Genomic DNA, 15592 nt, shown 5'->3' with positions numbered 1-15592 from the left:
CGGGAGGCGGAGCTTGCAGTGAGCCGAGATTGCGCCACTGCACTCCAGCCTGGGTGATAGAGCGAGACTCTGTCTCAAAAAAAAAAAAAAAAAAAAAAAAGATACATAAAAACCAAATGCAATGCATGAACTATCATAGGTCCCTGATACAGTGGAGGGTGGAAGCAGAATGAGTTACATCATTTGGAGCAATTTGAAAATGAACTATAATACATGAAAGGGATATTAATGTTAATTTTCTTAAGTGTTATAATGGTATTACGGTGACTGATGTAGGAGAATGTTCTTATCCTTGGAAGATACCTCTGAAATATTTATGGGTAATTGTGAGTTGCCTGTAACTTACTTAAATAGTACCAAAAAACCCACTGAGAGAGGTAACAGGAAGGGTGATGGAGTAGAAGGAAAGAAAAAAAAAGGAGGAGGAAAAAGAAAGTAAGTGTGGCAAAATGTTAACAATTGGTAAAACTAGATGAAGGTTATACGTGCATTTGCTATAAAATTAACATTTTTCTTTTTCTTTTTTTGAGACAGAATCTTGCTTTGTCACCCAGGCTGGAGTGCAGGGGCATGATCTCAGCTCACTGCAACCTCTGCCTCCCAGGTTCAAGTGATTCTCCTGCCTCAGCCTCCCAAGTAGCTGGGATTACAGGTGCCCACCACCACGCCCAGCTAATTTTTGTATTTTAGTAGAGACAGGGTTTCACCATGTAGGCCAGGCTTGTCTCGAACTCCTGACTTCAGGTGATCCACCCGCCTCGGCCTCCCAAAGTGCTGGGATTACAGGTGTGAGTCACTGCACCTGGCCAAATTAAACACTTTTCAAATAAAATGTTGGGGAGAAAAAAAAACAATTCAGCACACCTTAATAGGCATGTTCTGCTGACAATGAGGCTCTCTACAGGAAGGCACTGCAAAAAATCTAGCATTTTAGATTATATGAAGCTTGGCATTGAAAGGAATTCAGTGGGTGAAGAAAAGGGGTAAAGAAGTCAGGCAAAGTAATTAATAAAGCATTTAACTAAAACCAGCATAGCTTTGGGAGTTTATGGGCTCTGAATTGCTATCGAAAGCAAAAACATTGTAATTACTAAGTATATATATTTTTAAATACTTTCAATGCTACTTAGACTATTCTGGTTTTACTTAATAAACTTGTAAAAATACATCATTTTAAGAATAAATTTTCACATTCTAGGAAACTACCACAACAGAGCAGGTTTTAAAACAGGCACAAAATATTTTATTATCATTCAAACTAAAAATCTTATAATTACAAAACAAAGTAACTTTCTACAATTCAGGAAAGGTATGAAGTCAATTTTAAAATAAGTTTTAAATGATTTACAATAAACTTGTCAGCCAGATCTTACCACAAAGATTAGAAGTGTTGTGGCCCATGCCCTAGTCCTTTAGGAAGCTGACAGTCAAGAATGGAGTAAGGGAAGGGCAAAGCTACTTTCATGGATGGCGACCCCCTAGTGGTCAAACAGCCTCACAGCCCAGGACAGAAGGCTGAGTGAGACAAGCTTGAGTGATAACGTCTCTCTGGCATTTTTCAACAATTCCTCAATCCTCTTAAAAAATGCACTCATTATAATTTTGCAAATAGGTCTTCTGGTGTGTATGTGGGCATTTCACAAATGAAGACAAAAAAATCAGTTGACCAGCGTCTAAGAAAGACAACTGGTGCCGTGAAATATAATAGCTGGATCATATTTTTTCTTAATCAAATGCAGGTCTTACCTACTGTCGAATTTCTTTAAACATTAATTCTTATAAAACCCTAGCCAATGATAGCCAAATTATTATGCAATCTTAACAAAAGGTAGCAAAAATTTTTCTTTTATAAAGTGGAACTGGCCAGGTGCAGTGGCTCACACCTTTAATCCTGACGCTTTGGGAGGCTGAGGCAGGCAGATCACCTGAGGTTGGGGATTTGAGACCAGTCTGGCCAACATGGTGAAACCCCATCTCTACTAAAAGTGCAAAAATTAGCTGGGCATGATGGCGGGCGCCTGTAGTCCCAGCTACTCAGGAGGCTGAGGCAGGAGAATCGCTTGAACCCGGGAGATGGAGTTTGCAGTGCGCTGAGATCGCGCCACTGCACTCCAGCCTGGGCGACAGCGAGACTCCATCTCAAAAAAAAAAAAAAAACCACTGTGAAATCCTTACACTTCCTAAGATGCACACCCTCAGGGAGATATTGCAATCTCAACGTTCCCATTTATTTTCATGGACTGGACTCCAGGTATCTCACTATTCACATCTTTGCATTATTCTTCGGTTATTTCAATAGGCACTTAGTTACATAACTCAACTCTTCACAAAAAAACTAAAGAAAACAAACCCTCTCATCCGATAGGCTATCAAAATGCAAATCCCAAACCTAAAACGCAAGTCTTTTCCTTTGCATTCTCAGGTGCTCTTTAACTTTTTTCCTCTTAAAATGAGAACAATTAAGAAAACAAAAGGAAATTAAAGATGTTACATGCTACAAGGAATCGTAAGTCAGAAGACAAGAAATAGTGCTAAGCGTATCTCAACACTAGGCTCAAAAGCCCTGCTCACTCACCTACTTGTTTCCAATCACCTATTTCCAGAGGATGGAGTTTGAGTTCCAGCTCCACCTTTACTTACTGGCTTCCAGACATGGGCAAGTCACTTCCCCAGTCTGAGTTTCAGAATCCTCACCTATAAATGTCCCCTATAAACTCCTCTGTATGGCTTGGCACAGTGGCTCACATCTGTAATCCCAGCACTTTGTAATCCCAACCAAGGCACGTGGATCCCAGATTGGGCAACATGGTGAAAACCCGTGCACACCAAAAAAAAAAAAAAAATTAGCCAGGCGTGGTGGCACACAACTGTAATCCCAGCTAGCTACTGTGGGTTGGGGAAGCTGAGGTGGGAGGATCGCTTGAGCCCAGGAGGCAGAGGTTGCAGTGACATGATCTCTGCTCACTGCAACCTCCACCCCTCGGGGTTCAAGCTATTCTCCTGCCTCAGTCTCCCCAGAAGTGGGGATTACAGGTACCCACCACCACGCCCAGCTAATTTTTACATTTTTAGTACAGATGGGGTTTCATCGTGTTGGCCAGGCTGGTCTCCAACTCCTGACCTCAAGTGATCCACTCATCTCGGCCTCCCATAGTGCTGGGATTACAGGTGTGAGCCACTGCACCCAGCCCCACCCCATGGTTTCTGATCTAGTGGGACTGGGCTGGACCTGAGAGTCCGCATTTCATACAGGTGCCCAGGTGATGCACTGCTTTGAGAACCACTGGTTTCCTAGTTTAAAGCCAAAATTCTGGAGCCTGGCTCTTCCACTGATGACACAACTTTGTGTATGTCAATGAACCTTCTGTGCCTCAGTTTCCTTGTCTATAAAATGGAGATACAAGAGTCCTCCCTCATGAGGTAGTTCTGAGGATTAAACGAACTAATTGGTGTTAGGCATTTAGGTCAGTGCTGGGTACAATGCTGGTTAAGTGCAATTAAGAGATAGCTCGGCCAGACGCGGTGGCTCACACCTGTAATCCCAGCACTTTGGGAGGCCGAGGCGGGCAGATCACCTGAGGTCAGGAGTTTGAGACCAGCCTAGCCAACCTGGCAAAACCCTGTCTCTACTGAAAATACAAAAATTAGCCGGGCGTGGTGGCAGGCACCTATAATCCCACCTACTTGGGAGGCTGAGGCAGGAGAATCACTTGAACCCAGGAGGCAGAGGTTGCAGTGAGCCGAGATCATGCCACTGCACTCTCCAGCCAGGGTGACACAGTGAGACTCGTCTCAAAAAAAAAAAACAGCTGGCCGGGTGCAGTGGCTCATGCCTATAATCCCAGCACTTTGGAAGGCTGCGGTGGGCATATCATCTGAGGTGAGGAGTTCAAGACCAGCCTGGCCAACACGGTGAAACCCCGTTTCTACTAAAAATAAAAAAATCAGCCAGGTGTGGTGGTGTGCGCCTGTAAGCCCAGCTACTAGGGAGGCTGAGGCAGGAGAACTGCTTGCACCTGGGAGGCGGAGGTTGCAGTGAGCCCAGATTACGCCACTGCACTCCAGCCTGGGCAAGAGAGCAAGACTCAAGACTCCGTCACAAAAAAAAAAAAGGAGCTATTCCTGGCCAGGCGCCGTGGCTCATGCCTGTAATCCCAGCACTGTGAGAGACCAAGGTGGACGGATCACCTGAAGTTGGGAGTTCAAGTCCAGCCTGGCCAACATGTTGAAACCTGTCTCCACTAAAAATACAAAATTAGCTGGGCGTGGTGGTAGACGCAGCTACTCAGGAGGCTGAGGCAGGAGAATCGCTTGAACCCGGGAGGTGGAGGTTGCAGTGAGCCGAGATCACACTACTGCCCTCCAGCCTGGATGACAGAGCAACTCTTCCGGAAAAAAAAAAAAAAAAAGAAAAGTTAGTTATGCATATCACAACAGTGCTTTTCTTCCTACATCAAGCATGCCTACCTTCGTTCGCTCTGCTTTTCATCAGGAGGACCCCGATGGGCCCCGGCCGCCCCCTCGGCTCGGGGCTGGGGCTGCGTGAGTGCGGGTGCTCGCGGCTGCGGCTTCGGGGCCCCCGAGAGCGGGCGTCGTGGTGGGCCCCGTGCCTGTATTCTGGGCTGTAGGCCCGCTCGTAGTCTGGGTCGTAGGCCTGGTGATAGGCCCGCTCGTAGTCCTGGTCAATGCTCCGGCGGCGGCCACGGTCGCGGTCCCGGTCCCGGGATGGCCCAAAGTCGTGGTCCAGGCCCCGCTCCAGGCTCCGGCCACGGCTGCGGTCTCGGGCGCGCGCATGGTCTTGGTCCAGGCCCCGCTCCAGGCTCCGGCCGCGGCTCCGGTCCTGGCTGAGGTCCCGCTCCCGGCTCCAGGCCCGATCGTGGGGACGCCCCCTTTCCGGGCTGTCCTCCCAGCTGTGGCTGCGCCCCCCATGGCTGCTCAGCCGGCTCCTCTCGCTGTACCCACTCCGGAAACTTCTGCCATCAAACTCGTCCATCACCTCAAAAGCCCGGTCATCCTGATCCAGGGGAGGGCTGGCCTGAAGCGGGGCCACCTGGACCTTCCGGGGCCTCTTGACCACCTGTTGTCAAAACAAACTCAGTGTGAACGCAGGACAATCACAACTGAACGTGGAGAAGGCAGTGGTTAAGAGCCCTGGTTCTGGTTTCAAGAAAACTGTATCCCTGCCGACTCACTAAGGTTCAGGTTCCTCATCGGGAAACGGATAATAAAAATCTCACAGGGTTAGAATGAGACAATGATGGTGAAGCTCTGAGTACAGTGCCTTGAATTAAGGTAATAATAAAATAGTACCTCCAAAATCTGCTTCTGCTGAAGTTTGAAAAGTCTCAGAGGCCCAAATCACTAAGTTATAAAACTCAAACAAAAATCCAGAAAGTGTGACATTCTATACATAGCTGCCTAGGGGGCAAAGGGGAATAAAGAGAAGTTGATTGATGGGTACAAATATATGGTCTGATAGAAGAAAATAAGACCTAATGTTAGATCGGCAGGGTGACTACAGCTTACAGGAATCTACTGTACATTCCAAAATAGCTGGAAGAGAATAATCTGAACATTTCTACCATAAAGAAAACACAATTATTTAAGGTGATGGATATTCCAAATACACTGATTTGAATTTTACAAATCATGTCTACAGCCATACCATCCTGAACACGCCCGATCTCGTCTGAATTTTACAAATCATATTAATGTATTAATCACACATACCCTATAACTATGCATTATGCATAAATTTTTAAATTTTTAAGGAAGAAAAGTCAATGCCTTATTTATTTATTTATTTATTTATTTATTTATTTATTTATTTATTTATTATTAAGACAAAGTTTCACTCTGTTGCCCAGGCTGGACTGTACTCAGGTCACTGCAACCTCTGCCTCCCAGGTTCAAGTGAGTCTCGTGCCTCACCCTCCCAATGGCTGGGATTACAGGTGCACACCACCATGCGTGGCTAATTTTTGTATTTTTAGTAGAGATGGGGTTTCACCATGTTGGCCAGGCTGGTGGCTGGGTGACAGAGTGAGACCCCATATCAAAAATAAATAAATAAAATCCCTCTCTATCGTGGTATTCCTCACTCCCGACCTCAGGTGATCTGCCTGCCTCCAACTCCCAAAGTGCTGGCGTGAACCACTGAGCCTGGCCCAATGCCATTTTTAAAGTGGGGGGTGGGGTAGAGGGGCAAGGGGAAAGAGGAACCCTTCTAGATTAAAAGGAACTAAAGAGATAATTAAATGCAATGAGTGAACTTTGGATCCTGGATAGGGAAGAAAACATTTATCAAAGACATTTTGAGAGCTGCGTATGGTGGCTCACACCTGTAATCCCAGCACCTTGGGAGGCTGAGGTGGAACGATCGCTTGAACCCAGGAGATCAAGATCAGCCTGGGAAACACAAGATCCCATCTCTAAAAATGAAAAAGACATCTTGAGATATGGGCTGGATTTTAGACAATACTGTAAAATTATTACTTTTCTTAGATCAGATAATAGTATTATATAGATGAATATCCTCATTCATAGGAAATGCATGTGAAGTAAGTAGAAATGAACTGTCATGTCTGTAACTTTCCTTCAAATGGTTGGCCAGAAAGACGTGAATGTTTATATACAAACAGAGACCAAGTAAAAGATGGCAGAATAGTAATATTTTAGAAGATAAATGTTTATTACGCTGATCTTTCAACTTTCCTTTTTGTTTGAAAATCTTCATAATATAAAGTTGAAAAACATTAAATACCATATATGTGGCCAGGTGAGGTGGCTCATGCCTGTAATCCCATGGGGATCACCAATTGGATTCGGACCAGCCTGACCAATGGTGAAACCCCAACTCTATAAAATACAAAATTAGAGGGTGTGGTGGACATGATGTAATCCAGTATCGGAGGGGTGAATTTGAACCGGAGGAGTTGCAGTGAGCCATGATCGTGCCATTCCAGCCTGGGCAATAAGCAAAATTGCTCAAAAAAAAAAAATATATAAATATATATATATATATATACACACACACACACACACACACACACAACCATATATGTGGGTATATCCCTACTAGCATTGCCTCTAAGCACACTTTATTACCATTCTCACTTTGTGTGTCTACCTGCTCCACTGTAGTGAACACATCTTGCAACACAGATTGGCCCCAGGGCCTAATGGCATCCAGCTCATAGTTGATTCTCAGCCAGTGAATGAATGAATGAATAGATGAATGAAGATTATAGACGGTCTTCTAATGAAACTCTTAGTCTATGAAGATATAATATATCTTGCTTGGGCCTTTACAAGTGAGTTTTTGCGCTGAAAGATTTTTTCTAAATTAATATTGTTTTACCAGTATTCTGAATCTAGCTAATTCTCTTAGGGAATAATTGCCTAACTTGGTTCCTAAGGCAAACTAACTCAGATTAGGCAATCACCGGCCTCAGGAGAAGACACAAGGAAAGGTAGGAAGGATAACTTACACACATCTTCACACCCCTCCGAAAGTACTGAGGATCCAAGAACAGCGGTCCCTAGGTTATGTAATTCTGTCAACTGCTTAAAAGCAAGGGGTAATTTTCTTCTGGGCAAAAAAAACAAAATGCTATTTAGGCAAGCTGAAAGCAAACCCAGTACTTACAATAGCAGCGACCTTCCCACTTTTTCTGAGCTGCTGAACTGCAAACGAATGAAGCACATCCTCCATGGGGGTGCCATTGACCATGACCACTCTGTCATTTTCTCTGTAAACAAGAAATAAAAATGGGTCATGAAAAACTCCCATCTATTCATTGTAAATTATTTATTTAGGAACAAATAGAAGCAGCAAATCGACCTGAAAGGCTTTCTAAAGGGCTCAGTGTCTGGTGGCGCCCAAGGCCCAGTCAACTTGGCCTGAGATCTTTCAAAGAAAGGAACTGGGGGCCATACAGCTCAATTCTGAGTGTCTAAATGGAAATCATCTGGGAAGAGAGAGGCCTGATCGCCCCAAACCACAGGGTCACACCAGGAGGTACTTGATGACGGTGAGGTCTGGACACCAAAAGGAATTTCTCTATCAGTCCCCTATTGCCTGAGGTGCATGGTGGGCTTCAGAAAAGTCTAAAAACACTCCCTCCAAGTAGGTGTATATCCATTTGTGCTTTTGTGCAGGAAAAGGGCCAAGAGCTTGCCTCGGATTCTTAAAGAAATTCTGAGATCACAGAATCCTATTGCTCCAGTTCATCCCAAATATTACTTTAAAATTTTGCATTTCTCCATATGAAAGACTACTAACTTTGATAAAACTATACAGGCTTTCTTAATTATAATTTTCTTTTTTAAGAGGCATGGTTTCCCTCTCTCACCCAGGATGGACTGCAGTAGTGTGACTGAGAGCTCACTGCAACCTCAACTTCCTGAGCTCAAAGGATTCTCTCACCTTAGCCTCCCAAGTAGCTGGGACCCGAGTAGGTGCATGCCATCCCAGCAGGGTCTCACTATGTTGCCCAGGCTGATCTTCAACACCTGGCTTAAGTGTTCCTGCCACCTCAGCCTCCCAAAGTGCAGGATTATAGGTGTGAGCCACTGTGCTTAGTCCACAGAGGCTTTAAACACCAACAGAACCTAAACTTTTGAGCTATTTAGCCAATGCAGCCATACAGTTAACTTTCGATTTCTTCCTGAGAAGTTATCTTGTGGGAATCAGGCATGCATCATTTAAAATGGTGTTACCAGCTGGGTACGGTGGCTCATGCCTGTAATCCCAGCACTTTGGGAGGCCGAGTTGGGCAGATCACTTCAGGTCAGGAGTTTGACACCAGCCTGGCCAACATGGCGAAAACCCATCTGTACTAAAAATACAAAAATTAGCTGGGTGTGGTGGCAGGCACCTATAATCCCAGCTACTCAGGTGGCTGAGGCAGCAGAGAATTGCTTGAACTCGGAAGGTGATGGTTGCGGTGAGCTGAGATCGCACCACTGCAATCCAGACTGGGTGACAAAGCAAGACTCTGTCTCACAAAAAAAAAGAAAAAAGAAAAAATTAATTAAAAATTAAAATAAAATGGTGTTACCTCTTCAGGTCAGAAAGCTGGCAGTTGGAAAACTTGTGGTTTTCCCATAGTAAATTTTCCCAACTTCCACATCACTCTTATAAATAAGATAATCAATAAACCAAAGTCTCCTCATTAAATTCTTAAAGAATATAAATTAAAACGAACATAAACAGTGTTGGCTAAGCATTGGGGTTGAGAAGCATGCCAATTTAAAACTCCACGTTCAGAAATGATTCCTAAACGTAGGAGGGATGTTTGGAACTATCTTCTTACGGAAACAACTGCCCTCCTCGCTCCAAAGCTGGGGTGTTCCCAAGGTTTGGGCATTATTCAAACATGGTGTATTATGGCTTCCATTCCAGCTTGAAGACTTTTCAAATATTATATAAAAGTTTGTTATTTTTTCTTTTTTTTAAAAAAATAAAGTGGATACCAACCAAAATACCCTGTCTAGGGCCAACCAGTAGGGCTGGTAGGGGCCGCGGGGCGAGGGAGGACACTCACTGGAGCAGCCCATCAGCAGGCCCACCCGGGAGCACATCAGAAATGACAATGGACGTTTCTCCATTTTCAAAGTGGGGGTTGTCTCTGCCTCCAGACACTGCAATTCCAAATCCTCTTTTGGAATCCTGTACATCAGAGAGGAGAAATATTAAAAATCCTTCAATAAGTGGCTTTCGGGATTTATTATAAGCACTCAATAAAATAAAGGTCAAATCAATAACCAGAGACTGTTCAGGAACAGATGGGCTTACAGAAACAAATGAGAAACAAAATAAAGCATAGTCATAGTCAGCTGACAGGTTTATAAAGGGAAATTCCTTATCTGAAAGAAACAGTGTGTGGAGGCTGGAAAAGATTGATAGTGCAGACTGGAGTTATCACTAGAAGCAGGCAGGGATAGGAAACAATGTCTTCAGTCCAAATAGGGATGGACTGTTTGAAGCACCAGTTGTACCTGTTTGCATCATGCTGGCCTGAGCTGGAACAACTTCAGTAAAAACTGAATCTGTACTAAAACTGTATTTTTTTAATTTTCAGATTTTCTTATTGTATTTTTTTTTTTTTTTAAGAGACAGAGTTTTGATCTGTTGCTAGGCTGGAGTGCAGTGGTGTGATCACTACTCACCGCAGCCTCAAATTTCTGGGCTCAAATGAGCCTCCTGCTTCAACCTCCCAAAGCACTGGGATTACAACAGGGAGCCATTGTGCCTGGCCTGTACTGTAAATATTTTTAATTCCTCTGTATATTATGATATTTTGACATATTAAAAAAATAAATAAAACCTTCTGCCTAGGCTCATGGCTCACTTCTATAATCCCAGCACTTTGGGAGGCCAACGCAGCCAGAATGCTTGAGTCCAGCAGCTCGAGACCAGCCTGGACAACATGGCAAAACCCTGTCTCTACTAGAAATACAAAAAATTAGCTGGTCATGGTGGTGCACGTCTGTAGTCCCAGCTACTCGAGAGGCTGAGGTGGGAGAATCACCTGAGCCTGTGAGGTCAAGGCTGCAACAAGCCAAGGCAGCTTCTGCACTTTAAACTGGGCAACTGAAGAAGTCTCTAAAAAACAAAAAAAACCCACAACTTTCTAGCTGGGTGGGAAGAGACTGCTCTTCCCAGTGCTAGCCAACCCTTTTTATTTTTCTTTATTTTTATTTTAGATTCAGGAGTACATGTGCAGGTTTGTTATATATGGGTATTGTCTGATGCTGAGGTTTGGGCTTCTAATGATCCTGTCACCCAAGTACCGAACACAGTACCCAAGAAGTAGTTTTTCAAACTTTGCTCCTCTCCCTCCCTCTCTACTTTTGGAATTCCCAGTGTTAACTGTTCCTATCTTTGTGTCTGTGTGTACCCAATGTTTAGCTCCCACTTCTAAGTGAGAACATGTAGTATTTGGTTTTCTGTTTCTGCATTAATTTGCTTAGGATAATGGCCTCCAGGTGCATTCATGTTGCTGTAAAGGACATGATTTTGTTCTTTTTTATGTCTGCCTAAAATCGTATTTTTAAAGTATACCTTTAACTTCAAAGTAGATGAGTTGGTAGTTTCATTTCAACATACAGTGAAAAAGAAATAAATGGATTGTTTTGTTTTGTTTTGTTTTTTGAGACAGAGTCTTGCTCTGTTGCCAGGCTGGAGTGCAGTGGTGCTTGGCTCACTGAAACCTCCGCCTCCCAGGTTCAAGTGATTCTCCTGCCTCAGCCTCCTGAGTAGCTGGGACTACAGGCATGTGCCACCACACCCAGCTAATTTTTGTATTTTTAGTAGAGACAGGGTTTCACCATGTTGGCCAGGATGGTCTCGATCTCCTGGCCTTGTGATCCACCTGCCTCTGCCTCCCAAAGTGTGGGGATTACAGGCGTGAGCTACTGCGCCTGGCCCGTAAATGGATTTTAAAGATAAAATTTGAACATAAAATGTGTGTTGAGATCTCATGAGAAAGCAAAGCACTAAACCCTTTTCTACATGCATGGAAGATCGGAAATAAGATTTATTACATCCATGATCGGTCTAGCAATGCACAGTGGTGAGCATAGATAATACATAACCCTAATTCATTTGTGTTTTAAAAAGCTAAGCCTGGGCCAGGTGCAGTGGCTCACACCTGTAATCCCAGCACTTTGGGAGGCCAAGGCGGGTGAATTGCTTGAGTCCAGGAGTTCGAGATCAGCCTGGACAACATGGCAAAACCCCACCTCTACTAAAAATACAAAAATTAGCCAGGCGTGGTGGCACACCCCTGTAACCCCAGCTACTTAGGAGGCTGGAGCAGGAAAATCACTTGAACCTAGGAGGTGGAGGTTGCAGTGAGCTGAGATCATGCAATTACACTCCAGCCTGGGTGACTGAATGAGACTCCATTTCAAAAAAAAAAAAAAAAAAAAAATCTAAGCCCAGTTTCATCCAGATAATATGAGTATATGTGATTGTATATTCTTAAATCTGGGTTCGATTATATAAAAAATTACTCCGAGACTAAAAGAAAATCTTCCCTTCCAAGGAAGTTTCCCATGTGAGGCCCACTATGCTGACTGATTATACACAATTACAAACTCAAAACAGGTTGGGAGTGTTGTCTATTAATCACATGGCTTTGAATTTGGCAGCACCACCAGCTGGCACCTGGTTTTAGACAGAGGCAGCTCCATCCTCTATGCCAAGCCTAAAAAAATCTCTGACCTCTGCCAATTTTGGGTCCACAACTCAAGGAATGCATGAAATGCTCAGGGAAAGGGCAGAGGAGAGTCAGAAAGATGAGGAGAGTTGAAAAATAAGACCTAAGCAGACAAAATCCCTCAAATGAAGAAATTGTGATTACTGATCTGGAAGTCTGGGCACCTGGGCACTGGCCCAGAGACATTTTTTTCTACCTGGATTAATTCAATAAACATCAAATTCAGGAATGTCTTTAATTTTCATAGAAGACAAAGCTTGAAGCTCACAGTTCTGAGGGTCAAAGGAAAACTCTTCCTATGAGGAACTTATGGTCCCTCTAGGAGATGACAGACCTTGGAGGAATTCAGAGCCAGAAGAAGAAAGCCTGCAGAAAGACCAGGAAAATCACAGTGATGATGACTGGACAGCAGCTTGATGGAATAAAAATGCAGAACCTTCTGGGCGTGGTGGCTCATGCCTGTAACCCCAGCACTTTGGGGGCCGAGGCGGGTGGATCACCTGAGGTCAGAAGTTCGAGACCAGCCTGACCAACATGGAGAAACCTCGTCTCTATTAAAAATACAAAATTAGCCGGGTGTGGTGATGGGCACCTGTAATCCCAGCTACTTGGGAGGCTGAGGCAGGAAAATTGCTTGAACCCGGGAGGCGGAGGTTGCGCTGAGCCAAGATTGCACCACTGCACTCCAGCCTGGGTGACAAGAGTGCAATTCCATCTCAGAAAAAAAAAAAAAAAAAAATTGCAGAACCACGAGTGCAGTTCTCCAGCTTAGCCTCACACAAATGACTTACAGTCTCTTGGATGCTTTTTAAGAGTTATAAGGTATGTATAATATGTCATAATTAAAATGACAGAAGTTGTAAAAAGCTCCCTTAACATCCTTAAACAGTACAGGTCATTTTCATTCTTCCCTTTCTTTTCTCTTTCATAACCTGTTCTATCTGGAGGTAAGAGTATACACTAAATAACCTCTAAAATGTTCTATATTAAACGGTCCTTAATCAAAAAATACAATAGCATGCAAATCTTTGTTAACATAGCAATTATTGCCAGTTAGTATCTATAATGCATTATGCACCTCAAGGGGAAAAAAAGCCAAAACTGTGTGTAGGCAAAAATAAACAAGATCCATGATCCGTAAAATCAAGAACATGACTGTAGAATATATGAAATGTGCAGAACTCACCTTTTGTAGGGTCACAGTGTACTGTTCCCATATCAGCTCTTCCATGCCTGGGGCCTGTTTTAAAAGAACAAAACCAATCTGATGAAAACCACAACGTTTTCAATGCTAGAAATAAAATTATCATTCAAAATGCCTTGACATAAAGTCCAGCTCACACTTTCTATACCAAAAAGAGTTCATATTTGTTCATTATGCTACCTATTTTCAAACACAACTCTCCTTCAGTGAAATGAAACTAGAAACAATACTTGAAAGGTAAGTGAAATACACAGTGAAAGACAGACCCTAAAAAGAATGGAATGTTAAGTGCTGAGTCCTTTTATTATCACTATTCCAAAACATTGTCATCATAAAACCCCTTTAAAAATATCTAGTTTCAAAAAGATTCTTTTTTTTTTTTTTTAATAATTCTCCCCCTCTTCCTGTCAAAGGTGACCTCGTAGGCAAGTTTTCTGCATGTTTATGTCTAAAAATATCCTTAGCCTTATCATAGGGTATGCCCAATTGGGTGATCTGCGGGATCTTTTGGCTTTTTCTCCATCTGTATCACCGGGTATGAAAGATGAATGTCTTCATAAATGGACCACTGGGACTTCCATCTCTGACAATATTCCAAAGTAGGTATCCAGAAAAACCTAAAACTGGTGGTATCATTTTAAAAATAATAATCCATTAAATGCAGGCTGCCTGTGAGAAAGCTAGAAATGCCAAGAACACTCAGAACCACAGAGGTAAGCCAGCACTGAAGCAGGCATTTAGAGGAGGCTGGGGATCCAAACAGGGTGGGAGATCAGGTCTGGGTGGATCTATTAGGGGAAAAAAATACCAGCACACAGATGGAGATGCAGTGACTGTCTCATCCTTGGCTATGGGTAGAGTGGAAATAACTAAAATAAAACCCTGGAGAATTTCTATTCACAGACCTGTATTCACACAGGTTTGGGCATTCATATTACAGATGTGACCACACCCTGCCAAACACTCATGCCTACTGGGGTTCTGCACTGGCCATACCACCAGGTACACAGAGGCAGATGTGAATCCTCTCCAGAGATCACACTCAAACACAGCCCTCAAAGATTCCCCAGATAAAATGTATCCAAGGAAATGAGCCCACAATTTAAACATCCACATTACCATGAGTGAGAGGTAAAAGAAACATAAACTGAAGTATCAAAGACTTTAAATATTTGAAATACCAGCCACAGACAAAAACGGAGTATCTATAATATGTGTATACGTTGGTTTCTTGCTTTGTTTGAGACGGAGTCTTGTTCTGTTGCCCAGGCTGGAGTACAGTGGCGTGATCTTCACTCACTGCAACCCCCGCCTCCCAGGTTCAAGCGATTCTCCTGACTCAGTCTCCTGGGTAGCTAGGATTACAGGTGCGCACTACCACGCCCGGCTAATTTTTGTATTTTAGTAGAGATGGGGCTTCACCATGTTCATCAGGCTGGTCTCAAACTCCTGACCTCGTGATCCACCTGCCTCGGCCTGCCAAAGTGCTGGGATTACAGGCATGAGCCACTGAGCCGCCCGGACTATGTGTTTATGTTTTAAGAAATTAGAAGAGGGCTGGGTGCAGTGGCTCATGTCTGTATTTCCAGCACTCAGTCTGAAGTGAGAGGATCGCTTGAGCCTAGGAGTTCAAGGCCAGCCTGTGCAACATAGTGAGACCCCATCTCTACAAAAAATTTTTAAAGTTAGCCAGGCATGGTGGCACATGCTGTAGTCCCAGCTACTCAGGAGGCTGAGGCGGGGTGATCAGTTGAGTGCAGGAGTTTAAGACCAACCTGAGCAACATAGTGAGACCCCATCTGTATATTTAATAAGAAAAAAAAAGAACTCAAAATACCTGAGAAAGGCCAGAACGAGAGATCTGTGCTACCAGCAATCCTGGGACTGGGTGGTGAATGAGGCCTGGGGTGCCAGGGACACGAGTAGCCCAAAAGTGCAAGATTTAGAAGATTAAACGAAGGCCCATCAACACAAGGAAATATGTAAACGTTCCAAAAGATTATTATCTAAACTATGTAAAACTCCCCAATTACTTAAAGTCTGTTCACTGTAACAACTGTTCTTCAATTTTAAAAAATAAAAGTGAATTTTCAGGTGAAATTTTTATATCCTACTCATCTTTGTCCCATTATCTGCTACAACAGTGTCTGGCACACAGAGT

At 43.6% G+C, this 15592-nt stretch overlaps 1 protein-coding gene across 5 annotated transcripts in view; it reads right to left on the bottom strand.

The window, feature by feature from the left end:
* TJP2 (tight junction protein 2) overlaps positions 1–15592 on the bottom strand; it is a 106969-nt gene that overhangs the window by 31388 nt on the left and 59989 nt on the right. For all 5 annotated transcript variants that reach the window (XM_032164232.2, XM_032164235.2, XM_032164231.2 and 2 more), the window contains exons 2-5: positions 13414–13467; positions 9549–9673; positions 7649–7751; positions 4468–5077 (exon numbers count right to left, since the gene is read on the bottom strand). In XM_032164232.2, the coding sequence (XP_032020123.1) occupies positions 4468–5077; positions 7649–7751; positions 9549–9673; positions 13414–13458 (883 nt within the window). In that variant the 5' untranslated portion in view covers positions 13459–13467. The remainder of the gene's footprint in view (positions 1–4467; positions 5078–7648; positions 7752–9548; positions 9674–13413; positions 13468–15592) is intronic.

This window comes from Hylobates moloch, unplaced genomic scaffold, assembly GCF_009828535.3.
Source record: "Hylobates moloch isolate HMO894 unplaced genomic scaffold, HMol_V3 SCAFFOLD_10, whole genome shotgun sequence".
NCBI lineage: Eukaryota > Metazoa > Chordata > Mammalia > Primates > Hylobatidae > Hylobates > Hylobates moloch.
This window is presented reverse-complemented; position numbering and strand designations above follow the sequence as displayed.